Consider the following 26,881-nt stretch of genomic DNA (forward strand, 5'->3'; position numbering starts at 1 on the left):
CTTATACAGACAGGTGTGTACCTTTCTGAATCATGTCCAATCATGTCCTATCAATTGAATTTACCACAGGTGGACTCAAATCAAGTTGTAGAAACGATTGAGTCTCACAGTAAAGGATCTGAATACTTAAGGAAATAAGATATCCGTTTTATTTTTAATAAATTTGCAACCTGTTTTCACTTTGTCGTTATGGGGTATTGTGTGTAGATTGATAAGGAAAAAAATATATTTGATCAATTTTAGAATAAGTCTGTAATGTAACAAAATGTGGAAAAAGTTCAGGGGTCTGAATATTCCCCGAATCCACTGTATATCAATATTTGCTCATAAAGGTGTTTCCACCTCCATTTTTTGCATAATTCATTTTACAAATACAAAAAGATCAGACCATGTCGAAAGAACAAATGATCAGTTGGCATTTATAACATTTTACAAAAACGTCCTGTTTCCATCACAGCTGTCATGTTTTTTTTTTATATGCAATGACTTTACTCACGTAAAAAATGTAGATTGAAATATAGTTTATGTCATGGAAAGAGCAAGTGTATGAGTGACTATTTACTAGTGGTGCCCTACATTTTTGTTTGTTTTGGGGATGTCTGTAGAGACGTGGGACGGTTTTAAAATGGTATTTTGTCCGGCATCTCGCAAACACATTGTAAGCAGTGTTTGACTCTCTAGTTGCCTACTTGAGCCGACTGCTAGCTGGGGTAGTTCATTTCACTTCTCAGGCCCTCTGTCTGTGCCGCAACAGGGCTGGGTTAGCCGTTTGAGAGAGTGGTGAAAGTATGTTAAAAAAGTCAAATCCGGGGACGCAGGCGACTATAAAGAACAAACCACTGTTCATGATTCCACTCTTTCACAAAGAGGCAGGTGCAATATTTAGACCAGGGCTGTTCCTGGAGAGCTGCTGTCCTGTTGGTTTTCACTCCAACCCTAATCAAGCCTACCTGATTCTAATAATTAGCTGGTTGATTTGCTGAATCAGGTTAGTTACATCTGGGGTTGGAGTGAAAACCTACAGGAAGGAAGCTCTCCAGGAACAGGGTTGGAGAGCCCAATTTATGTTGACCCGTAATTGATTTTCTTTGAGTACAAAATATATATATTTTTTAAATCGGATGAGAAACAATTACTGAGGTCCAAACCTCAGTGTCCTTGTATGTAGTTACGGCCATGTTAGACACCTAGTTGTTAAGCATAGGGAAGGGGTTTACAAACATCTCCTCGAGACCCCCAGCCGTTACATGCATTTGAACTATTCCACAGCTAGCACACCTGATTCAACTTGTCAAGTAATCATCAAGCCCTTGAGTATGTGAATCAGATGAGCTAGTTCTGGGCTACAACAAAACTGAAATGTCTGAGGATTCCTGAGGAGAGGTTTGAAAGCCACTGGCCTAGGGCCTACATTGTCCCAAAAATGTGTATTATTCTGTAATGGAGAAAGCCCCAGAGGTAGCCTGGGGACCACCAGTCTGTTTGGTATAACAAGGAGTGACATGTTTGGTATGGCAAGGCGTTAACATGATAGCGTGAATAGATCTGGGACCAGGCAAACAGAGGAACAATTGTGTGACCTGCGTAGTTTTGGTAGTGAGACAAAATAAATTGTGCCGCTTGTAGCCTATTGTAGGCTTACTTCATATACTAGTGACAATTATGTCTCCTTGTTGCTAAAAAGTGGTGTGCTAATTATTTTTCAGAACAACGAGGATCCTCTTCAGAAACCAAAGCTGCAGTAGATGGTCCATTGTCATTGTGACTGTTGATGGGCTTCCTCTTTATGATGATGGACCTCAATGTCCCACCACCAGATAGAGTGCTCAGACTGTGGCGCATGAATCACAGACTGGCACTGGAACACCTCTGCCACACCTCCACAGTCCACTGTGGATGTTTTCAAGTGCTCCCTGAATGACAGCATGCAGAACATTCCGTCCTCTATCCCACCTCCACACCGTAACTTCCTCATGTATAAACACTGCAAGACATTCCCCCGCCTGCTGTCTCCGACACCCTGTGAGAATAATCGCTTTCTCCTGCTGGCCAATAAATCCACAGCCATCCAGGTGGACAGCAGGATTGCACTATGGAGCACTTGTGGGAAGAGGGTGTACTTTCAGGGTAAAAGGGGGGAAACTGTTGTTCTTAGTAGGCAAGTCATCAGACAGAATACAGGGATTCCCGCTGCAGCAGCTACTGGCGTATGAGAACAGGCAGTTTGGGGACATCCTGCAGTGGGATTTTGAGGAGTTTTTTTCAACCTGACTCTGGAGGTTTATTTCCTGAACTGGTTCAGCCTAGAGTGCCTGCGGGCCCATGTGTTCTAAGGGGACGATGACGTTTTTGTTCACACCAGCAATCTGCTGGAACATTAAGGACCACAAGTCCTCCGATCAATTGTTCGCTGGTGATATTATTCCAAGAGCCTATCCAATCCGGCACAACCAATGGATTTCTATTTATTTTACCTTTATTTAACAAGGCATGTCAGTTAAGAAAAAAATTCTTATTTTCAATGACGGCCTAGGAACAGTGGGTTAACTGCCTGTTCAGGGGCAGAACGACAGATTTGTCAGCTCGGGGATTGCAACCTTCCGGTTACTAGTCCAACGCTCTTAACCACTAGGCTACCCTGCCGCCCCGGATGTACTTCATACCAGTGGAGATGTACCCTAACAAGCCAGATCCTCCATACGCTGGCGGTGGGGGCTACCTGATGTCACGTCAGACAGTGATGAGCCTGGGAGTGGCAGCGTCCTGCGCTGATTTGTTCCTCATTGATGATGTCTTTGTGGGCATGTGCGTCACCCTGACGCACGCATCAGATCAGCACAGAGGGTTAAAGAGCCATTTAAGAGTACAGAGGTATTGATGGTACATTTTAAAAACAGGTCAAATGATTGAGGTAATGATGTGAAACAAAACAGGTCTATTGTGTTCTAAGGGGGGGATGTCGAGAGCTGTGGTGTAAAATTATTACACACTGCAGAGGCAAAAAAAAACATATTACTTAATAAATTGTTTTTAAAGGGAACAGTGATTAAAACTGCACCATAGCTGTAATCTGTGTAATGTATATTTAAACGTGATGTCATAACACTAGCTGAAACCATGAAGTGCTTACAGTACAAGTGGTCATTTCCAAGGCATACAATCAAAGAAACTGTATTGCTTAGTATAGAGAGTACTCAGGAAGTAATTGTGTACAGAAAATATTTGGTGAGAGAACTTTAAAAAAAATACTGTAATATAAAATGTGTTTGAAGGGTAATTTCACGAGCTCCTGCAACTGTTATGAAACAAACTTAAAATGTATCCATAAATGTAATTTATTTTTGTACAGATATTCAACATTCAAAAAGTTAGGTACAGAAATTCATGAGCATCATACCATCTGTTTACAATATTTTATCCTTAAATTATAATTGAATTATGCATTGTTCTTGTAAAGGCCATTTAAAAAGGAACCAAGGATTTTAAACAGAGGAGAGGAATAAAGTGTGTGCAGTGCTTTAGGTTTGTTTAGCGGCTTCAACCTTGACCACCATCCCACACGGCCGAGGTAGTCTTTTTTTTCAAACTAAAAGTCAAACGCCGTTGTTTCACTGCTCCAACTCTGCCAGGCAACAGGCGCCAGCCACGCCCCTCTCCATGCCTTTCCACCACACAATTATCACAGACAGATTGACAAGGCAACATTTTTTTTTTTTTTAAGTACAAAGTATGTCCAAGTGTAAAAAAATAAACTATAGCCTCATCTTTTGCACACACTGAAGAAGGTCGCAACACAAACAGTGGATTTTTGAAACAATTCCCAATGAAAACCTTATATCACAATACGTCAGCATTTCTGCCCCTTTTGCTAGTCAATGACGTGTGGGTGCGGATAATTAAGTTGATCGTTTTGAGACAATATCCTCCCATTTATAGCACTTAGGGGCTTGTGCAATAAATACTTTCTGCACAAACAAACACATGCACACACCCATACAGTAGAGAACTCCATGTGCACTTGCACACCTCAGAATTTGGTTTATGTGCAAAAGTTGAGATTGTGCCAAAGATGGTTCTCGAAGGCTTTAGATTAGAAGGTCTGGTCGTCGTTACAGGAGTCAGTCCAGTGGCCAAAGGCCTCACAGATGTCACAATAAGCCCTCTCCTCATCCTTACTGCCGTGGTAAGCAGTGTGGGGTGGGGAGTCCGGCATCTGCATCTGAGTGGGACAGTCTTCTGTATCATGGAGGTCGAAGCAGTCACAGATGTCACAGAAGAGCCTTGGTGGGACCTTCTTTTTGGAGGGACCTTCATTAAAACCGCTGAGGAGAGGGTGGGAAACATACAGGGTCAGGGCGTGAGTATGTACAGAAGACTAGACAAATGGGCAAACTAGGACTATGATGAATTGTTAAAATAGAAATACCGCTTTATGCTCTGAGCTAACTTAATGAAATTAACAACAAATGAAAAAGTATGAGGTTAGTGTGGGCTTGAACTTGTCTGACTCAGGGTCAGTGTTTAAAAGCATGGGAGAAGGCTGACCCGTCATAGTTATCAAGCTCGCTTGCATTATTCCCATTAAGGGAAGCCTCCGCCATCTTCTCCAGCTTGCCCTTAAGGTCTTCATTCTTCTTCTGCAGGTCCACGATAACCGAGTTCAGGAACTCAATCTGCCGCAGACAAAAAGGGAAATCACGGACAGTAACAGAGTTCTTTATGCTCATACGGCACAGACTTCAGTTAAAACGTAAATGTAGCCAACTTAAAACTTTGGAAAATGGAACACAAACAACAGGTCATCCAACAGCATCCACATCTCATTGAGTGCTAAAATCACACAAGCTGTTAATATATTCACCCCTTTCCCCAACCCACCCTGCTACAAGAATAACAGTGCACCATCACCTTCACCAACGTGCTTGTCCAGTTTCTAAGTTATGAAAACTGGCATGAGCAAGAGTAAAGAGGGCAACACTGAACAGTAAAACTCTGAATCGTCCACCAATGAGAAATTGTGGCATCCAGGCATGCCAATTTGCTGGAAATCATAACTCTGGTACATTTCCTTTATGAATAGGATATGGTGTTCATTTATTTTTTAAAGCTAATTCTAAATACATCCTTATGGTAAATTATGTCAGAGAGAAGGCCTAATTCCTCCTTGGGAGACGACCAGACATGTAAACCAACAGGAACTTTTAGGAATTATTTTCCAGAACACACAACAGCACAGATGGAACGAGAACCGTGGGGAAATCTACAGACAAATAGACATGCATGAGTGGAGCTGATGAATAACAGTAACAAACCGCTGCCTGATTTTCGGGTAGCATGGCCAACATCAGTGACAGAGGAGGAGGTAAATGAGAAAGAGAGGGAGGAGACAAAACAAAATCAAAATTAGGACCCACCTAAAGCCAGACAAAACAGACTCAAGTCATCACTGACAGAGAAAATAGTAGGCAAGCAGTTCAGCTAGACATCACAGTAAGTAAAGGGATGCCGATCTATGTATAAAAGCCTGTTAGATTATAAAAAACATTTATTGATCTGCCAGTATATTCATTTAGAGACTCCAGTCAACGGTTTGATGTTAACTTTCATGTGTCCTATCAATTATCATTTGATTATTCACCATGGAAACCAATTGTTAGTATAAAAACTGAACTTATTTCTCAGTCCAGTTGGCTTTTGTGGAGATCAGACCCTTTTTTATTTGCAGGGATATTTGTGCATTTTTGACCAAATACCACATGTATACTCTGTTTCATCATTAAACTCCTAGACTGGCTTCTGTGTCTGTAATCACTCTTTGACCAGAGTGCAGTCCGGTGGAGGAGATGAACGTCCACGACGGCAGATTTCAGCAGCCTAAACAGTCAACCACCCACACACTCGAACAACCACTCCAAGTAGGCATGCCCACCGAGGTGAGGGTATTCTAACTGGTGAGCCCTCCCCCACAGGACAGCTTCAGGCAAGCCACACCCCCAAAGAAGAAGATCTCAAGGAGGATTCTGATGAAGAGGATCATCACCAACCTCAACAAAGCGAACTGTTGAGCCCAGGCCAGCCACAACAAGGTACGGCATTACAATCCCAGCCCCTCCAAGGAAGGGGGTCGCCAGCCCCCAGTCAACAAAGCAGCAATGGCGACAACAATGATCACTCATTTATTCAGGTTCATCTTAAGAAGACAGCACTTGAAGAACTGGGACACCAGTTAGCTTAAGAGAGAGAGGCAGTGCGATTTAATTCCGAAAAAGAGATGGAGAGACTCAAACTCACCATGGAGAGAAGATACCAGGAGATGCAGCTGAAGAGTGGAGAAAGACAATGGAGGGAGCAGCAACTCCTTCGCCAGGCCCAGAACAAGCTGATGGCGGCGACATTACAAGTACCAAGTTCTGCTGGAGCACCTCAAGCTTCCAAGTGCTTACAAACTGTCCCACTCATGTCCTTACTCCACTGCCCTGAGCGCACTTCAGGACAAGTATGGACAGCCAAGGCAGTTGTGCAGAGCGAGCTTGGAGCCATCCTGAATGCGCCACCTATCAAGATGGGAGATGCTACAGCATTTGATGAATTCGCTCTCTCATGAGTATGCTCCAGACACTCAGACTAGAGTGCCAACGGATTCGAGCTGATGTGGATCGCCGACTCACCAAGCTGCCAAGAGCCTACATAGACGATTTTATGGAGTATTGCATTACAAAAGGCATTCTATAAACCAGTGGAGACTGCTGAGGGGTGGACAACTCATAATGGCCGGAATGGAGCAAATGGAATGGGATGTTGTTGATACCTTTCCAATTATTCCGCTCTAGCCTTTACCATGTCCTCCCCAATTAAGGTGCCACCAATCTCCTGTGATACAAACAGGGGTCGATAGAACTTACAGCCTACCTGACCTGACTGTCTGTTTACAAGTCAAGTCTCGGGACAAGCGGATTGCCAGTCAAGCCGTTGAGTTGTACCAGAAAGAGGACAAGGGCGCTATAGAACAGAGCCCGTCTTCCCACAACAAGAACGAGTCTACCACCGTCCTCTACAACACAGACCAGACTACTGAACTTTGAATTTTCAACAAAGTCCGAGAAGTCCTCAGCTCCACAGGAAGGAAAGGCATCTAAGGGCAAAGAAGCCTTTTTTTGCCCTTTTTGAAAGAACCAAGAACACTACCTCAGTTATTGTGAGGAGTTTAAGCTCCTCTCCAAATACCTCAGTGGGTCAAGGATAAAGACCAGTGCTGGCAGTGTGGGAGAGGACACCAGCCAGATTCCTGCATCCTAAAGAAGCCGTGCAACGTCTGAAAAGAGCAACACCTGACTGTCCATCATGACCTCGCTGAAGAAGACGATAAGAGCTTCCTGATGGTCAGCACACCTCCGACCACAGTCTACCTGGACCTCCCAAATCACTCTGGCAGTGTGATGCTAAAGGTGGTGAAAGTCCGGCTCTACAATGATAACAGATCGCTCGAAACCTATGCAGTCATAGATTATGGCTCAGAGTGTACCATTCCCGCTGCTGTTCAGCAAATGGCGTTGCCGAAGAAAGCAGAGTCCCTGATGCTTAGGACTGTACATCAAGAGGTGGTGCAGTTAAAAGGCAACTCGGTCACTTTGAAGCTCTCACCAGTGTGCAACCCATCCAAGCAGTTCAGTATCACCAAACCCTTCACTGCTGGTGACCTAGGCTTCGCAGAGTACTGCTACCCAGTGGAGGCTTTGCAGTAAGCATTACCAACACCTCTGAGGTCTTCCCTTCAAGACCTTCACCAAGGCCAGTCCCCTGGTCCTGATCTGTTCAGATCACCCTCACTTGCTAACACTGATGGAAATGGTGCGCATGAGCCATCAATGTGGACCTGTTGCAGTCAATACAAGACTTGTTTGGGCACTCCAAGGGCCTTCCAACTTCCCGTCCAATTCCGGCAAGGAACAACAGTGCCTGTTCACTTACACTATCGTTCAGATGGCCTTTTCCTCCATGTGGAGAAGCTGTTGCAGATTGATACTCTGCCTTACCACAATGAAAAGATGGCCTTGACCCGGTCCAAGCAAAATCATGAGGCTTTCCGCACCCTTGAGACTGACACTGTATGTGTGACTGTTGCACACTATACCACTCCGCTACTCCGAATTAAGGACTCTCCACACTTGAAAGCACTCAAGGAGGCAGTCTTGGCTCATCTGAGGAGCACAGAGCGGAATTTAGCCAAGAACCCAGAGCAGGCGAAGAGCTACTGCCAAGAAGTTCAGAAGCTAAAAACTGCAGGCTATGTGATCAAGCTCTTGAAGCGACCACATTAGGAATCCGCTGGCACTGCCCTACAGACACATTGGGGTACAAGTAACGCCCTGTGGTGGAGCCAACACTCACCATGAGGATCATCTACCATACTCTTGCCAGCCAGTATGGCCCCATGGAATATATCATCCACTTCAAGACGAGAGCAAAGATCCTGGAACAGGAGCTCTGGACGAAGGAGAGGGTATGGGACAACCCCTTTTACCGGCACACCTACTAGACCAGTGGAAGGAGTGGGAGCGCAACCTCTGACAGGGTTAGAAGTTTTTCATCCCTAGGTGTTATTTCCCTCCAAACATAGACAGCCCCACAGTAACCACCGACATCCACATCTTCTGCGATGCTTCAGAGAGAGCTACGGCTCTGTGGCCTACCTCCACACTGAGAATGACCAACGACAAGTACAGGTCTCATTCCGCGCGGCAAGATCTCGAGTGGCACCAAAGCGCCAAGTCTCAATACCCCGCCTGGAGCTCAGTGCTGCCAACTGGAGCCCAACACTAGCTCATCTTCTGCAAAACTGAGGTTACTTTGGAGGTCCACAGGACCACCCTGTGGCAGATTCAACAACCTTCCTGAACTGGCTTCAATCGAAATCGTGTCATAAAGTGTTTGTCGGCACCAGAATTGCTGAGATTCAAGATCTCACTGATAGCGGTGTCGACATATCTCCACTCCCTAACAACCCAGCAGACGACATTACGAGGGGGAAAACTCTGGCTGAGCTAACCCGTCTCACCACTCAATGCACCGGCCTCAATGTTCTGACCAAAACGGACGCAGATACCTTCCTGATGGCGCTCCGCAGCTTCATTTCCCAACGAGAATAACCCTTTGAGATCCTGTCGGACAATGGGACCAATTTCTGAGGGGCGGACAGAGAGCTGCTAGAGGCCTTCATGGCCCTCGGGCCTGCACTCCAGGAACAGCTGGCTGAACAGAAGGTCACCTTTCGGTTCAACCCCCCGAATGCACTGCATTTCAGAGGCGCCTGGGAGAGGGAAATAAGGTATGTGAAGTTTGCTCTTCGTGTAGCAGTTGAAGACAAGTCACAACATGAAGATGTCCTCCTGATGTTCCTTACAGAGGTGGAATGCATTCTGAGCTCCAAGACCCTTGGCTGTTTCAGCAGACGTAGAAGCCTCGATCCAGTCAAACGTAATCTGAACGATGGAACGGCATGATGCTTTGCTCCCACATGCCGTATATGCAGACAGAGACCTTCTTGGATGACACTGTTGGAAGCATAGTTAGGTCCTGGTGGGCCACTTCTGGACCCAAATAATGCGGAACTATTTGCCAAGTCTTCAGCAGAGGCAGAAGTGACAGATTGACACTCCAGACTTGAAGGTTGGACAAGTGGCCATGATAGTGGATCCTCAGCTACCACGAGCTTTGTGGCCCATCGGACGGTTAGTGAAGATGATACCAGGTGCAGATGGAAGGATCCGGTCAAGGTTCGAATCTACCACATCCTGTAGCCCGATTGGTGGAGCTTCCCACTATGTTAGACGACGCAGACCTGCTTTCATAGAAAGGAAGATGGGGCGGCTGTATAAAAGCCCATTAGATTTGAATTTAGAATCCTCAAAATGTTATTAGATCTACAAAGACATTTATTGATCTTCCAGTATTTCAATTTAGAGACTCCGGTAAACTGAGGTTTCATTTTATGTGTCCTATCAATTATTATTGGATTATTCACCATGGCAACCAATTGTTAGTTTAAAAACTGAATTTATTTCTCAGTTTGGTTGGCTTTTGTGGCGATCAGACCGTTTTCATTTGCAGGGATATTTTATGCGTTTTTGAGTAACTACCACATGTATACTCTGCTTCATCATTAAACTCCTAGACTGGGCTTCTTTGACTAGAGTGCAGTCCGGTATCCATTTACTCCCAGTGACCTATACACACACACACACACATTAGAGCGTACCTGAGTCCATTTTAATATACACGTTAAGAAATTTTAGTGCACATGATCGTTTTGTGTTAAACTGTTTAGAGGTTTGTGAGGTTTAAAATAAGGTTTAATTTCACATAACAAATCAATCGTCAGAGGTTCTACAGCGAATTTAAATTAAGCCTATATTGCCAGCCATGGACTTGGCAGACATGGACAACAGTTTCAGCAGAGTTTGAGCAAAATGTGATTGCTTTAGATGTAATTACCATAACACTGCCAATATGAAAGTTGACATGATCATAGTACGCAAAACATCCAGTGCATGACATATGGCAATAGTATGGAAACTAAGTGAATGCACAAATCATCCAAAAATATACATATTGGTAAAAAAGCAACTGAATGGCATACCCAAGTTGTGTTTTATATACCAATTTTTGCTAAATTGGGCCATAATAAGTCATGCATACCTGGCTCTCTGAAGTCTCCTTGTCCTCCTTTAATTGGTTCAGAGCTGCATCACCTGAAGGGAAAACATGTATAAGCATTCAGTGACAGTGAAGCCCAATCTGTAGAGTTAAGCTTTGACTGCCCAGTCATACCAGAGGTGCTGGTAAGAGTGTCCTGTCCTCCTGCAAGGCTCTTCTCCAGGCTCTGAACACGCTCCTGCAGCCGCAACTTGTCTTTCTCCAGAGACTGGACAGTAGACTTCAGTGTCTTCGCTGTGGCGCTCTCCCCTCGCAGCACTGAAAACTGCTCAGAGGGAAAAATACAATATTATGTCATACACACTACCTTTCAAAAGTTTGGGGTCACTTAGAAGTGTCCTTGTTTTTGAAAGAAAAGCACATTTTTTTTGTCCATCAAAATAACATCAAATTGATCAGAAATACAGTGTAGACATTGTTAATGTTGTAAATGACTACTGTAGCTGGAAATGGCAGATTTTTTGTATGGAATATCTACATATGCGTACAGCTGCCCATTATCAGCAACCATCACTCCTGTGTTCCAATGGCATTGGATGGCATGAAGGCTATTCCATGCGAGAAATTGACAAGAAACTGAAGATCTCGTACAACGCTGTGTACTACTCCCTTCACAGAACAGCGCAAACTGGCCCTAACCAGAATAGAAAGAGGAGTGGGAGGCCCCAGTGCACAACTGCGCAAGAGGACAAGTATATTAGTGTCTACTTTGAGAAACAGACGCCTCACAAGTCCTCAACTGGCAGCTTCATTAAATAGTACCCGCAAAACACCAGTCTCAACGTCAACAGTGAAGAGGTGACTCCGGGATGCTGGCCTTCTAGGCAGAGTTCCTCTGTCCAGTGTCTGAGTTCTTTTGCCCATCTTAATCTTTTCTTTTTATTGGCCAGTCTGAGATACTGTATTTTCTTTGCAACTCTGTGCATGGAATAGCCTTCATTTCTCAGAACAAGAATAGACTGATGAGTTTCAGAAGAAAGTTATTTGCTTCTGGCCATTTTGAGCCTGTAATCGAACCCACAAATGTTGATGCTCCAGATACTCAACTAGTCTAAAGAAGGCCAGCTTTATCGTTTCTTTAAATCAGAACAACAGTTTTCAGCTCTGCTAACATAATTGCAAAAGGGTTTTCTAATGATCAATTATCCTTTTAAAATTATAAACCTGGATTAGTTTACACAATGTGCCATTGGAACACAGGAGAGATGGTTGCTGATAATGGGCCTTTGTACGCCTATGTAGATATTCCATTAAAAATCTGCTGTTTCCAGCTACAATAGTAATCTACAACATTAACAATGTCTTCACCGTATTTCTGATCAACTTGATGTTATTTTAAATGGACATTTTTTTGTTGCTTTTCTTGAAATACAAGGACATTTCTTAGGGACCCCACACTTTTGAATGGTAGTGTACATTATACAATGAATATAGTATACAAATGCTGAAAAAGAAAATATCCTGAAAAGAGAACTCATTACTACTCCAGATCTAATTAGACTACCCCAATGCTTTTTGGCCTAGAAATAGTGCCAAGAAGCCTGCCATGAGGTTAGGGAATTAAAATGTCTAGAAATAGGGAAGAGCGCCAATTCTTACCTCACTCTTTAGGGTCTCCAGCTCCTGATCCTTCTCGGAGATCAAGGCACTGCTTTTATGGATGGACTTCTGGAGGGAGGCTTTCTCCTCATCTAACTGTTTCTTCAAGGCGGTCTCTCTGTCAAGGACAACACACAATTATTATGAATAGAGTTTAACCACTCCAACAAGGACTAGTGGAGCATTGACCATGCATAATCTGTGTTAAATCTAATGTATAATGGAATACCACCAGCAGCCAACATAATGTGACTTTTACCTGCAATGAACTGTGGCCGGTAGTTTAAGTTTGGTTAAGATCCATTTTTATACACAGTATATACAGTGTGGTCTGAAATGGTTGACACCCTTGATAAACCTCTCACTATTAACAATAACAGGGGAGGTTAGCATGTCTTGGGGGTATGATCTTTGACACACAAACTCTCACTCATTATTATTCACTATTCATTCAGGATTATCCCTAATCATGGTAGCATCCACATTAAATAGAGACTTATTTAGAAACATTCTATTTTAATTTACAATAAAAGTGACTCCAAAATGACACCTTACATTATTTACCATTCATTTTTATTGGGCACAAAATAATCTGAAACAACCAAAACTTTCTGCAAATGCACTCAGCAAGTTTGTAGAGTCACAAGCTTGATGTAGTCTTTGCATACTAGGAAGATGGGACCAAATACTACACTTTTGACTACTTTATTTACAGTTGAAGTCGGAAGTTTACATACACCTTAGCCAAATACATTTAAACTCAGTTTTTCACAATTCCTGACATTTAATCCTAGTAAAAATGCCCCGTCTTAGGTCAGTTAGAATCATCACATATTTTAAGAATGTGAAATGTCAGAATAATAGTAGAGAGAATTATTAATTTCAGCTTTTATTTATTTCATCACATTCCCAGTGGGTCAGAAGTTTACATACACTCTTGCCCTTAAATTGTTTAACTTGGGTCAAAAATGTCAGGTAACCTTCCACAAGCTTCCCACAATAAGTTGGGTGAATTTTGGCCAATTCCTCCTGACAGAGCTGGTGTAACTGAGTCAGGTTTGTTGGCCTCCTTGCTCTCACACACTTTTCAGATCTGCCCACACATTTTCTATGGGATTGAGGTCAGGGCTTTGTGATGGTCACTCCAATACCTTGACTTTGTTGCCATTTTGTCACAACTTTGGAAGTATGCTTGAGGTCATTGTCCATTTGGAAGACCCATTTTCAACCAAGCTTTAACTTCCTGACTGATGTCTTGAGATGTTGCTTCAATATATCCACACAATCATCAGACCAGAGGACATTTCTCCAAAAAGTACGATCTTTGTCCCCATGTGCAGTTGCAAACTGAAGTCTGGCTTTTTTATGGCGGTTTTGGAGCAGTGGCTTCTTCCTTGCTGAGCGGCCTTTCAGGTTATGTCGATATAGGACTCGTTTTACTGTGGATATAGATACTTTTGTACCAGTTTCCTCCAGCATCTTCACAAGGCCCTTTGCTGTTGTTCTGGGATTGATTTGCACTTTTCGCACCAAAGTACGTTCATCTCTAGGTCTCCTTCCTGAGCGGGATGATGGCTGTGTGGTTCCATGGGGTTTATATTTGCGTACTATTGTTTGTACAGGTGAACATGGTACCTTCAGGCATTTGGAAATTGCTCCCAAGGATGAACCAGACTTGTGGAGGCCTACAATTTATTTTCTTACCTGATTTCTTTTGATTTTCCCATGATGTCAAGCAAAGAGGCACTGAGTGAAGGTAGGCCTTGAAATACATCCACAGGTACACCTCCAATTGACTCAAATGATGTCAATTAGCCTATCAGAAGCTTCTAAAGCCATGAAATCATTTTCTGGAATTTCCCAAGCTGTTTAAAGGCACAGTGTATGTAAACTTCTGACCCACTGGAATTGTGATACAGTGAATTGTAAGTGAAATAATCTGTCTGTAAACAATTGTTGGAAAAAATGACTTGTGTCATGCACAAAGTAGATGTCCTAACCAACTTGCCAAAACTATAGTTTACTAACAAGAAATTTGTGGAGTGGTTGAAAAACAAGTTTTAATGACTCCAACCAAAGTGTATGTCAACTTCCGACTTCAATTGTACATAGAAGTGTGCTTGTGAATCTAATTTAGAAGCATGGAATGAAAAGATGAAGTCTGCTCAAAGGGAAACAAAGGCATAACATCAAGACAGAGAACAAAGAAAGAAAAGAGAGACGGTGGGCCTATAATAATCAGATAAATGTGGCTCTGTTCCGGACATTTTTATGAGCCGTTCTACCCTCAGCAGCCTCCTGTGGATAAAGCAGGCATGGTATTGGACAGACATGACGGATCTCTGTTTAAAAACAAACAGAGATCCAATGTCAATGGTGTAATCATAATTTTCCATTGGAAAAAACAGGTGGGGTGAGGAAATTTTGCATTGCCATTTTATAATCTACGGCACGCGAACTTCCGAGTCTACAGTTTGATTACAAATAAGGACAAATAAATACGATGACAAAAAGCAAGTGAATTAAGAGGGATTACTCATTGAAAAGCATTGATCTCTTCTTACCTTCCTAAGCTAACAGTATGACACGTTAGGTAACAATTTAAAAAAGCATGGAAGTACCTGAAGGTATTATTGGGCAAGCTTTGAAAGGCAAAAGAAGAGGATGTAATCAAACAGAGCATGTAGGACAGAGCACAAACAAGACATGCCACGTTGGCGAAGGGCAAATTGATGCCAGCATCCATGCTTAAATTGCAGAACTGTCTCCAATGCCATCTGGCTAGAAATGTCAAAATTATACTTTTTTGCACTCTTGATTTGGATAGAAATGAAACAGTTTCTCACCTCTGCTTCATATCTTGCAACTGTTTATTGAGCTTGGACTGCTGAGTTTCCAGCTTAAAAGAAAAACATTATGGAATTAAATTACTTGGTTGAACAGGTGTAGTGATTCAATGGAGGCTACGTGTTACATTCTTAAAATAGTTGAGGCAGTTTGAGGGAATAGATCAGTAGTCCAGTGGTGGTACCTTCTGCTGGCCACTGGTCTCCTTCTTGCTGCTGCCAACCTCCTTAGTCAGCTTGTTGTTCTCCTCCTGTAAGGCCACCAGGGACTGGGACTTCACAGAGGCAACTTGCTTCAGCTCCTCACTAAACACACACACAGACAATATTATAAATACATAGCTACATGAGTACAGGAATATACAGACAACTGGTAAGGGGGTGAGAGAGGGAAATAGGTACAAGGAAAGGTATGAAGAAATCACTTTCTACAACTGGTAGCTGCTAGGATTTGCATGCCAGATATCATTCACCTCACTGTCTACCTATCACCTGGCAGGATACAGGCCCCTTCACTTGTTCAACAACAAACAGCAAAACAATTGTAACTTTAATGTCGCTTCATTATTCATGGCCAAATTCATTCAAGGCATGAACGTTTGTGTCAACTGCACCATAAGATATGTGCACAGTAGCGAATAGTGATGAAGTGACACATTTATGAGAATTGCACTGTGCCGTAGTTCAGTAAAAACAATTCTCTAAGATATTTGGGCCTTGAGGTTTTTGAGGTTGAGTATGAAGACAGAATGACTCTTATAAGTCTGAAGACTTTAGAGCAATGTGTGTGTGTATAACGTTTGCAACGTTCGCATTACTCCCCCCCCCCCCCCACACACACACACACACACACACAATATACTCACATCTCCTGGCACAGGCTGCTGATTTTCTGGTTCTCTGAGCAGAGCTGGAGGTTGAGCTCCTCTTGGTATTTAGAATTCTGTTGCTTCAATGCATCCAGCTGAGAAATAACACACACAAAACATAAAGAACTTCTAATGCATATAATACATTGACGCTTGTTATTGTTGGTCAATCAAAGAAGCACTACAGTCAAAGGTTCATGTGTAGCAATTAAAGTGGGAGATTTCTAATTAATGCAAACTAGAATTATAATTACAGATTTAAGTTGGTTAACTGAGAAGGAATAGGCTACAATGATCAACCAAGAGGTAGGCTGTTGTTTAATATGAATGTTGTTGTAGACAAGGATGGGGAGCACAGCAAAGTAGCCTCAATTAGCCTTGCAAGCTAGCTAGCTAACTTAACTGACTGGACTGACGCAGTCAAGACTGACAATACCAGATGAGATGATATATAACCCATCATAGCAACAAGTTTGTGTAACTTGCGCACGTCGGTTTGGCTACTTTCTCTCCCTCCATGTCAGACACACACAGGAATGGTCATGTGATCTTGGTAAGTGTGAACATGTCAGCATCTGTGGCTGAATTTCTGTTTACGTGTAACACTGTATTATGTTGTGAAGACTAACTTGTGAAAGTGGTTTGCAACCATGACACCCCACACACCCAACTTCTGGTAAGTTAACACACAACAGCCAGAAATGTCAAATTGGTTCAGTTGTTCAAAGAGGATCATTAAGTTCATTTTGTTTATTTGATTCCATGTTAACCCTAAGGAACCCCTTCCAGAGTCCTTAGTGAGGACCCTTTATGACAGTGACAAATCATTCCATACCCACAAAATGTCAACCTTTTCAACATACCTTACTGAAAATACATGCTGTTCAACCACTACATTACACCCCATCTGAGGCATTGCATACTCCTTATCCCTGACTCACCTGACTGGTCATCTCCTGCTTGGCACTCCTGAACTCCTCCAGCAGAGACTGGGCCTCACTCTTCTCCTGCTCCAGAAGGCCCTTCTCTTGTGTCAGCCGCTCCACGGCCTCAGCAGTCTTCCCTGAGGACTCTGCTGCCTGGGTAGTGGGGGAGAGGGGGGCATGTCAACCAGACATATATGATGAAATAACTGCAACATACTTGGATTGGTGTTGGTTGACGTGAACAGCAAACCCCTATGTCCTGAGATTTATCATCATTTGATGCATACTTATTTTACAAAGCCCAAATCAACGCAGAGGGATCACTATTTGCATTTTCTCATATCGTGCAGAATTAATTTGCATGCATTGCATGTCAGTCATCCAAACTTGATTTTGAAGCTTTAGTGGGTTACGATGATTGTGTTTCCGAAATTACTATGCAATTGATGTAATCCTCAGGAATCATTGCAATACCCACATCTACTACTACAGTCAGGTAACAGGCAACTAGATTTGACTACAGTGTTGGTGAAGGACCTAAAGGCTAAAATGAAAAATTAGGAGTAGAGAAAAAGAAACTAATTACATCCTGTGACCTGAGAACGGATACTTGCAGTAATGTATTTTGAACCTAACATATTGCTTGACATCTCAATTAGACAACAGAGACCATGGTTGTGGACATGACTCTTAAAACCAAATTCTAAGGGAGATGAGATGTAACCATATTCCCCAACCAAGGAACAGACCCTAACTTCTCAAACAACGTTCTAAGCCCACAGGAATATATTTTATATATAAACTTTTTGCAGGAGACTAGAATAAAGTTAGCGCAGTTAGTAAAGGAGATGAAACAAAAAGTGAGATAAATAGAAAAGGTGACCAGACTAGCATGCAGTGAGGGTGAAACATGACCACAGCCATCTCAACATGAGGGTTAGATACAGGATTTGTTAGTAGTGGAGTACCTCAAGCTGCTTGGAAATAATGTTTTTGAGTTGAGCTTCAAGCTGGGTGACTTGCTGGGTGGCTTCGTCCCTCTCCTTGAGCAAGGCATCCTTCTCGACCTTCAGGTCTTCCAGCTTGGTGCCAATTTCTTCCCGGGCCTTGGCAGACACAGATGCCTCCTCCACAGAGACTTTGTGCTGTCCCTCTATCCCTGCCTTCTCAGCACGTAGGGTCTGGGCATCTGCCTCAAGCTGTGTCTGGGCAGCTCGCAGCTTCTCCACTTCCTCCAGGAGCCTTGAGCATTCCTCATCACCACTCTTTTGGCTGCTGTGGAGGGAGGAAAGGTTTTTCTCCAGCCTGGACTGTATAGCTAGGAGGTCTACCTTCTCCTTAGCCAAGGAGGAGACCTCTTTGCCAAGCTCCTCCAGCTTGGTAAACAGGCACTCTTGGTCTTCAGCCAAGCCATCCTTTTCCTGGTCTCTCTGCTTCAGCTGTGCCTTCAAGTTCTCAACCTCCCTAGCCAAGGCTTTTCTCTCCTCTCCAATGTCCTTAAGGCTGGCAGACAACTCATCAATGGCCTTGTCTCTAGTGACAGATTTCTGAGTGAGGTCCTGCACTTTGGCTTGCATCTGGGCATTCTCCTCAAGCAGACCATGTTGCTCACCTAACAATCCAGTGTGAGTCATCTTAAGTTGCTTTAAATCACAACACAAACCATTTCTCTCAGAGGCCATTGTGTCTCTTTCAACACTAACAGAGGCAATCTCTGCCTTCAGGATAGATTCAGCCTGCAGGAGGAAAGTGTTTTTCTGTGTCAGAGTGGACAACTGACTCTGTAAGTTATCTCTCTCTCTGGAGAGGTCATCCTTTGCAGAGGACAGTTTACTTCGCTCAGTGGCTTCAGTCTGCTGCTGCGATTCAATAATCATTTTTTCCTTTGAGAGTGAGTCTGTCTGACCCTTTAACTCCTGGACCTGCAGAAGCAGATCCTCTTTGTCCTTCTGCAGGATCTGTAGGCTCTTATTAAGCTCTGCCTGCTGGGAGTGCAGGAGATCCCGCTCTTTTCTTAGGGTGTCCCTCTGCTGGATGAGTTCCAAATGCACCTGCTCAGAGTTGCCTTTTAGTTTATGATGCTCTTCTGCAAGTTCAGTTGTGCTTTTTTCAAGGGCCTCCCTCTCAGAGCAAAGCTTCTGCAGCTGTGCCTGTAGATCAGACTTTTTATTTTTCAAGGAAGCTCGCTCAACCTCCACCTTTTGGATCTTCTGTTTGGATTCCTCTAGCAAGGACGTAAGGTTGTAATTGGCTTGCTTCAGGTCATCAATGGCCTTGGAGGAGCTGTCCAGCTGGTCTTTCATACTGCGGATCTCACCTGCTATCTTGTCGCGCTCTTTTGTTAGAGTAACTTTTTCAGAGATCTCCTTTGTGTGCTTTTCTTTAAGCTCTTCCTTTTCATGTACCAAACGGTCACTCTCCATCTTCTGCTGTTCCAGTATTGATTCCATGGCCAGCTTCTCTTTCCGTACGGAGTGTAGTGCCTTCTCTGTCTCTTCATTCTGGAGACACAGAGCTTTCTTCTCCTTGTCAAAAGATGACAACACCTCTTTGACTTTCTCCTTTGAGGTAGCCGCTTCCTGTGTAGAAAGTCTGAGCTTCTCCTTCAACTCTTCTATCTCCTTAAGAAGTTCATCCTTCTCAGAACGCACCTTTCGCTGGGTAGCAAGCAGGTCCTCTTTCTCCTGCATGAGGTGAAGCCTCTCGGAGTCTGTAACCTCACTGCTGGTCTTGGACTCGTCCAGCATCTTGGCCAGGCTCATTTTGGAAGCCTGGAGCTCGCCGTTGTCACGGACAGACTTCTCAAGGTCCTTCTTGGTGATATTCAGCTGATTCTGAAGCTCCGTATTCATGGCTTGGAGGGCCTCTTTGTCAGATATAGCATCATTAATTTGAGCAGACATCTCCTCTTTACCTCTGGCCAGGGTCTCCTTCTGGGCCTCCAACTGTGTGTTTTTCACACAGAGATCTACTTTTTCCAAGCTCAACGACTGACACCTTGTCTGCAACTCTGTATTCTTTGCATCAAGGGATTTCTTAGCATTTCTTGCTGCATCCCTCTCTAACACGAGGCTATCCATCTCAGAGATCAGCTTCTCCCTGCTTTGCTTGAGCTCTTCCTGGAGCCCATTCCTTTCCTCACAGGTCTTCTCATAGATTTCTGCTAGCTGATTCCTCTTAGTTTCCTGCTGCTGGATCTCCTGTTTGTACTTTAAGAGGACCTCCTGCTTCTCTGCATTTGTCTTTTGTAGCTCCTCAATTTGGGACTGATGCTCCATTTCAGATTGACTGAGGGATTTGTTTTTGGCCTGTGCCTCCTCAACAGCAACTCTGAGCTTCTCAATCTCTCTGAATAGTGAGGCCTTCTCTCCATCCAGCTGCTGATTTGTGGTCAAAAGTTCCTCCTGCTCTTTTGTAAGCTTGTCCCTTAGAGTCAGCAGTTCTTTAGTCTTAACCGAGAGCTCATTGTGACCAGCTTCCAAGGCAGAGAGCTTGGCCTGGAGTTCGAAGAGTTGCTTCTCAAGATTTTCCTTATGAGCCCTGAGATCTGAACTCTCCTTAGACATGTGTTCCAGTGCTGAGATTTGCTTCTCCAGGTCTGTGGACAATCGCTCAACATGCTGCATGGAGGAGTCGAGCTCAGCAGAAAGAAACTGAGGGAATGAAGTTGAAAGAAAAAAGGGGCATATAAAGGGAAAAGTTACAAAATAAGTCAAGAAGTAATAAAATGCAACTGGAAAGGTTAAGCTGGTGCAAGCATAAAAAACAATTGGGAGAAAAGAAACAGTAGCTGACACCACAATGTAAACAGAAAACATTGAAAACAGGGGCACGCCAATGGAGTGCTTATGCATGCCTATGTATGTGTGTTTGTCTTGTAAGTGTGCTCTAATGATAGCTTCAGGTTTTCAATCGGTGTGCAGTGTATTAGGTGAGGATGAGAGAGTGTCTGCGTAATTGTGTACTTTCCATTCAGAAGAAGATTGACAAGTATATAACCCTTTTTCAAAAGGTGTTATAATTGGTGAGCACAGACAGAAACCGTACACTAACTCTTCAAGACTGTCAGTATCATTTAAAAAAAAAAAATGTATCTCTAAGATGTGCCCCTGCTTTTTAAGTAGGCCCTAAAAACCACACCACAACATAGCCACACTGTCAATGGTCAAATGAAGATGGTGCATATAAGTCGATCATCCGTGGCTGTTAATTCTACATAGTGCAATGGACTTGAATAAACACAGTGAACAAAAAACTATCATATGAGCAGGTAAAATGCTAACATGAATCTCATAGCCTTAGGAATAGGCTTAGTGAGTTTTAAAAATATATATTTGTGTTAGTGAAATCAAAGAATGAGGTCACGGTGGCAGAATAATTATGGCATAACAGTCTGTGAACCCTTCACAAAACGGACTTCAGGTACTTCTTACGGTAAGATAACTACCCAGACAATAGAAATATGGCTGGGCGATATATTCATTAAATTCATTTGAATGTATGTTTTTGCAAATATTCCAAATGCCAGTAACGCAGAATCAATTTTTTTTTGTATTTTTTGTTTTTATGAGCGTTTATGTCTGCTTGTTCTCATATGGTCTTTTTGGTCTGGTCTCATTCGCTCCTTCTGTGCTGTGCACCTTCCCATTTATACCAGAGATCTGCATATAAAGACGAGATGCTCAAGTCTTTTCGCCCTAATAACGGGAGCCGTTGTCCCAAAGGCAGGAATGCAGGCGACAAGCTTAGGTTCAAAATAAGTGCATAGAAACGCATTGGACTTATTTTGTATATATTTTTGGGAGTGAAACCTCTTGCTTCACCACTTTCTTCCAAGCCCCTCCTCCTACCACTCACAACAACAAATATGAGAGATCACCTCTTCCTCTCTGACAAACAGTTTCAACTGGCTATTTGCATTTGAGGTTTGGTCCAACAGAATCGGTCACCAACACCAAAACACATTGAGACATTATTGTACTGTAATAGCGAAGTTAACCTTTGGAACCATACACGGTCTCAACTCTTCAAATTTCGAGCAGAGCAGACACTAGTAAAACGGATGTACCAATGAACATTCATTCTGGAAAATGAATGCTCAGGTTTGTTGCGCGCGCATTACGTTACCACGTATCGCTAGCCGCATTTTAGTCAAATCAAGATTGTTATACTAGCTGTTTAGTCTGTATTTTATAAATGTGCAATAAGCATAAAACAATTACATGCAATTGGCAACTCGTTCTCATTCTGAGAAATAAGGTAGACCACTTGATTTCAACATCTGAACAAAGTGGACAGGCTAGCATGCTGTTCAAACAGTTGGAGACAGACAGAAGGTTGTGTTCATAACAGTTCAACCGTTTTGCCTTGTTAGCGGAATTCAGAGTTTATGAAATTATACCTAGATTCAAGTTGGCTAAATTTCAAATATAAATACTAGCTGGCTACTCACTAGCACGTGGGCTTGTGCTTGAGAGATAGTTTTTATAAACAGTGTTAATTAAGTAGTAAGGCCCGAGGGGGTGTGGTATATGGCCAATATACCACACCTAAGGGCTGTTCTTATGCACAACGCAACGCGGAGTGCTAGGAAACAGCCCCTAAGCCATGGTATATTGGCCATATATCACAAACCCCCGATGTGCCTTATTGCTATTATAAGCTGGTTACCACTGTAATTAGAGCAATGTTTTGTCACACCCATGGTATACGATCTGATATACCACGGCTTTCGGCCAATCAGCATTCAGGGCTTGAACCACCCAGTTTATGATTTGCTATAATGCCTGCTACATTATTAGTGAATATGCATTATGCATGGTTCTGGTTAAATTTGTTACAAAATGGGCATTTTTATAGACAGACCTGAAAGCCAGATCAGTGATTATTGCAAAAAAAAAAGCAGGTACAGCTATTTTGATAAAATCAATACATTATTAGTGGGTCTTATTTTATTTTTTTTTATTTATTTTTTTATTTTACCTTTATTTAACCAGGCAAGTCAGTTAAGAACAAATTCTTATTTTCAATGACGGCCTGGGAACAGTGGGTTAACTGCCTGTTCAGGGGCAGAACGACAGATTTGTACCTTGTCAGCTCGGGGGTTTGAACTCACAACCTTCCGGTTACTAGTTCAACGCTCTAACCACTAGGCTACCCTGCCGCCCCGGTTATGGTTATGGAAGGAATATATTCAGCCTAGGTATCATTTCAAAAGCTCTGAATTCATTACATTATTTCTGACTGTCTTAAATGCAGTGTTTTTTACCTTTAATTGTACAACAAAGCTTATATATCATGAATCGCCGATAAGTTTGAAAACAAATTGAGATATGAGTTTTAGGTCATATCGCCCAGCCCTAATTAGAAGTGAGGTGGTCTAAGTCCACATCCATCCTGACCATAGACCACTTTTATTTACTTGGAAACTACATGGTAAAATGGTCAATTACACAATAATAACCAAGTCAGTAGATTTTTGTACCAAAAGGTAACACCTCCTGAGAACTTAAAACATGGTGGTCCTGATAATGATACGGTGGGTGCTCACCTGGACTTTCTCCTTGTAAGGCTGCAGCTCAGCCACCAGCCTCTCCAACTCCTGGGCCTTCTCCCTGGAGACACTCAGCTCCTGCTTGGTCTGGTCAGCCTGACCCTGCAGCTCCTTGAGCTGCTTGGCATGGTGCTCTGAGGCCTGAGACAGGGCTTGCTGCTGGGAGGTCTGCAACTCCTTGGCCTGGGCCTCACCCTGGAGCAAACTTTTCTCCTACACACAACATAGAGGGCAAGAGTAGCTAACATCAATAATTTGCTGTTTGAAAGGGGGAAAGTGGTAGAGTGAGGTATTCAGTGTTCATGGTAGAGACAGTAAAAAGTATATTCCTGAGAAGAAAAATGTATGCTGTTTTACAACAAACATCTAATCATCTACTTTATCCTGACCTTCAACATCTCAAAGCCTTCACTGGGTTGTCACTCACCAGTTGTGTGATCTTCTCCTGCAGGTTGCTTAGCTGACCCTGATGCTCCTGCGCCTTCTGGGCCACTTCCTGCTGTTGTTGCTCCTCAGAACGTGCTCTCTGCTCCTTCTCCTCTGCAAGTTGGGTCTGTAACTCTTCCAGCTTCCTAGGTAAGGGGGACGAGGGGGAGAGGGGGGTGACTCTCTGGCCAAGTGAGACAGGTGGCATTCAAACAAACCAGGGATTCATTGTAGGGGGCAGATTCAAATGTTTTTGGACTGAAACTGATGAACTGAAAACCAGGTTGATGGAAAGGTCAAACCTGTTTTAAGGATAATAATAACAACCTATGAAAACTACAGGATCATGACAAGTTCAGTCAATAAATAAGTGATTATACACTGAGTATACCAAACATTAAGAACACCTTACTAATATTGAGTTGCACTACCCTACCCCCACACTGGAAACTGAAAAGCGTTAAAAACCCAGTAGCGTTGCAGTTCTTGACACAAACCATTGTGCATGACACCTACTACCATACCCTGTTCAAAGACACTTCAATATTTAAGCTTGCCCATTCACCCTCTGAACAGAACACATATCAATCAATCAAATGTATTTATAAAGCCCTTTTTACATCAGCTGATATCAAAGTGCTGTACAGAAACCCAGCCTAAAACCCCAAACAGCAAGCAATGCAGATGTAGACGCAGAGTGGCTAGGAAAAACTCCCTAGAAAGGCAGGAACCTAGGAAGAAACCTAGAGAGGAACCAGGCTCTGAGGGGTGGCCAATCCTCTTCTGGCTGTGCCGGGTGGAGATTATAACAGAACATGGCCAAGATGTTCAAATGCTCATAGATGACCAGCAGGGTCATACAATCAATTGTCTCAAAGCATAAAAATCCTTATTTAACCTGTCTCCACCCCTTCATCTACACTGATTGAAGTGGATATAACATATATATCATCAATAAGGGATCATTGCTTTCACTTGGAATCACCTGGTCAGTTTGTCATGGAAAGTACAGGTGCTCTTAAAGTTTTGTATACTCAGTGCATGTTTGACGGTTTTGTGCATCGTTGTCACACGCTCATTAAATATTGTCACTAGCGGTTAACCCGATTGTCGACGGTGAAAGTAAGCCAATCTATTTGCATACGTTTGAGAACACCTTTGTTCGTGACATTTCATTTCATTGTGTACCTTTCTTTCTGAGTGAGGTCTTCATTCATTTTGGTAAGCTGTGCTGAACTGTCGCCTGATGACTTCATCATGTCTGAGATGTCACTTTGGAGCTTGGCCTTGTCGTTTGCGAGCTGATCAAGCTTCTCCTCTCCAGCCTTTAGCTTCCTCTCCAGCCCTAGGTCAGAGAAAAACATCATTCAGTCAATGGTAACAAGCCTCAGTCCACAGTTGCATATCGCAATATTATTTTGGACAATATTATATTGATACTTTGACTTCCAAGTATTGCTCTGTAAAAAAAAATACTTATGATGTGCTAGGTTGCGTTAGCTAGCACTAGTCGGCTGTACTAGCTTTTTCTCCATCTTCTTTTTAAATAGTGAGCCAATGTTTTCAGCACTTATTTCCATGACTGATCAAAACTAATTTTCTCATGTTTTCTCGTCTGTCTGCAGCAGAAATATAGTAAGCAATGTGTTTGGAACATCAAATTGCAGTATTGAATCGCAATACATATAGAATCGTGAGAATCTGCACTGTTGGTTAAGGGATTGTAAGTAGCATTTCACAGTAAGGTCTTGTTGTATTCGGCCCAGGTGACAAATAAAGTTTGATTTGAATCGCAATACATATCGTATCGGCACCTAAGCATGGCAATAATATTGTATCGTGAGGTCCATGGCAATTCCCAGCCAACATACGGTATCAGTGCATTTATATTTTCCAACAGGCATTACATTTGGGTGAGGTTTTATTCTCGCCTGAGTAGCCTCATTTCACTGCTAAAAATAGAATTAAACCATCTAGTGTTCAGCGAAATAACAACACAATGTCAAATACAGGTAGCCTAGAGTAATTAACATCCAATCACATTAACCGTTACTCTCTAGCGGGAAACCTGCACTCTTGCGCAGACATTTAGAAACGTGACAATTTGAAAAATAAGCCAGCGAGAAAAAAGACGACATTCAAGTAGTAAGACATGCATAAAAGCAATAGATACCATTAATAAGAAGGAGCTAGACGCATCTTATATGGTGAGCTACCGAGTGGCTAGAACAGGCAAGCCCCATACTATTGAGGTGGACTTAATTCTTCCTGCTGCAGCGGATATGGCTGGGACAATGCTGGGGGAAAAGGCCCAGAAAACTATTCAGACAATGCCTTCCTCAAACAACACTGTTTCACACATAATTGACATGGCAGGAGATGTTTTGAAATTACTGCTTCGTATACAAGCCAGTTAATTCTATGTGTTACAGCTGGATGAGTCAAATGACGTAGAGGGCCTGGCACAGCTCCTGGTATATGTCCATTACGTTTATGGGGTGTCTACTAAGGAAGACATCTTCTGCAAACCACTGGAAACCAGGACAGCATGAGAGGATATTTTTAAAGTACTGGACCGCTTTGTGACATCCAATGGACTTTGGTGGTCAAGATGTGTTGGTATCTGTACTGATGGTGCAAAAGCCATGACAGGGAGACATAGTGAAGTGGTAACGCGCGTGCAAGCAGTTGCTCCCGACGTCACTTGGGTACACTGCAGCATCCACCAAGAGGCTCTTACTGACAAAGGAATGCCTGACAGCTTGAAAGACATTTTGGACACTACAGTGAAAATGGTTCACTTTGTTAAAGCAGGGCCCCTGAACTCTAGTGTATTTTTTGCACTACGCAATGATATGGGCAGCGACCATGTAACACTATTACAACATACAGAAGTGCGCTGGTTATCAAGGGCCAAAGTATTGACACATTTATTTTTAATTGAGAGAC

At 43.0% G+C, this 26,881-nt stretch overlaps 1 protein-coding gene and 1 pseudogene across 12 annotated transcripts in view; one reads left to right on the plus strand and one right to left on the minus strand.

Annotated features, from left to right (window-relative positions):
• The first annotated feature begins 1,355 nt into the window (after nucleotides 1–1,355).
• On the plus strand, nucleotides 1,356–3,224 carry LOC110526646 (annotated as a pseudogene).
• Nucleotides 3,225–3,319: 95 nt separating this feature from the next.
• LOC110525694 (CAP-Gly domain-containing linker protein 1) overlaps nucleotides 3,320–26,881 on the minus strand; it is a 48,345-nt gene continuing 24,783 nt past the window's right edge. For 8 of the 12 annotated variants that reach the window (XM_021606055.2, XM_021606049.2, XM_021606050.2 and 5 more), the window contains 15 exons: nucleotides 25,121–25,277; nucleotides 23,934–24,078; nucleotides 23,504–23,719; nucleotides 17,922–20,606; nucleotides 16,969–17,106; nucleotides 16,025–16,122; nucleotides 15,344–15,464; nucleotides 15,159–15,211; nucleotides 14,934–14,954; nucleotides 12,313–12,430; nucleotides 10,828–10,978; nucleotides 10,696–10,748; nucleotides 5,313–5,318; nucleotides 4,546–4,673; nucleotides 3,320–4,322 (listed from right to left, as the gene is read on the minus strand). In XM_021606055.2, the coding sequence (XP_021461730.2) occupies nucleotides 4,091–4,322; nucleotides 4,546–4,673; nucleotides 5,313–5,318; nucleotides 10,696–10,748; nucleotides 10,828–10,978; nucleotides 12,313–12,430; nucleotides 14,934–14,954; nucleotides 15,159–15,211; nucleotides 15,344–15,464; nucleotides 16,025–16,122; nucleotides 16,969–17,106; nucleotides 17,922–20,606; nucleotides 23,504–23,719; nucleotides 23,934–24,078; nucleotides 25,121–25,277 (4,322 nt within the window). In that variant the 3' untranslated portion in view covers nucleotides 3,320–4,090. The remainder of the gene's footprint in view (nucleotides 4,323–4,545; nucleotides 4,674–5,312; nucleotides 5,319–10,695; nucleotides 10,749–10,827; nucleotides 10,979–12,312; nucleotides 12,431–14,933; nucleotides 14,955–15,158; nucleotides 15,212–15,343; nucleotides 15,465–16,024; nucleotides 16,123–16,968; nucleotides 17,107–17,921; nucleotides 20,607–23,503; nucleotides 23,720–23,933; nucleotides 24,079–25,120; nucleotides 25,278–26,881) is intronic. The other 4 variants (XM_021606051.2, XM_021606052.2, XM_021606056.2 and 1 more) reach the window with 4 other exon arrangements.

The sequence above is a fragment of the Oncorhynchus mykiss genome, chromosome 6, assembly GCF_013265735.2.
Source record: "Oncorhynchus mykiss isolate Arlee chromosome 6, USDA_OmykA_1.1, whole genome shotgun sequence".
In the NCBI taxonomy this organism is placed as follows: domain Eukaryota; kingdom Metazoa; phylum Chordata; class Actinopteri; order Salmoniformes; family Salmonidae; genus Oncorhynchus; species Oncorhynchus mykiss.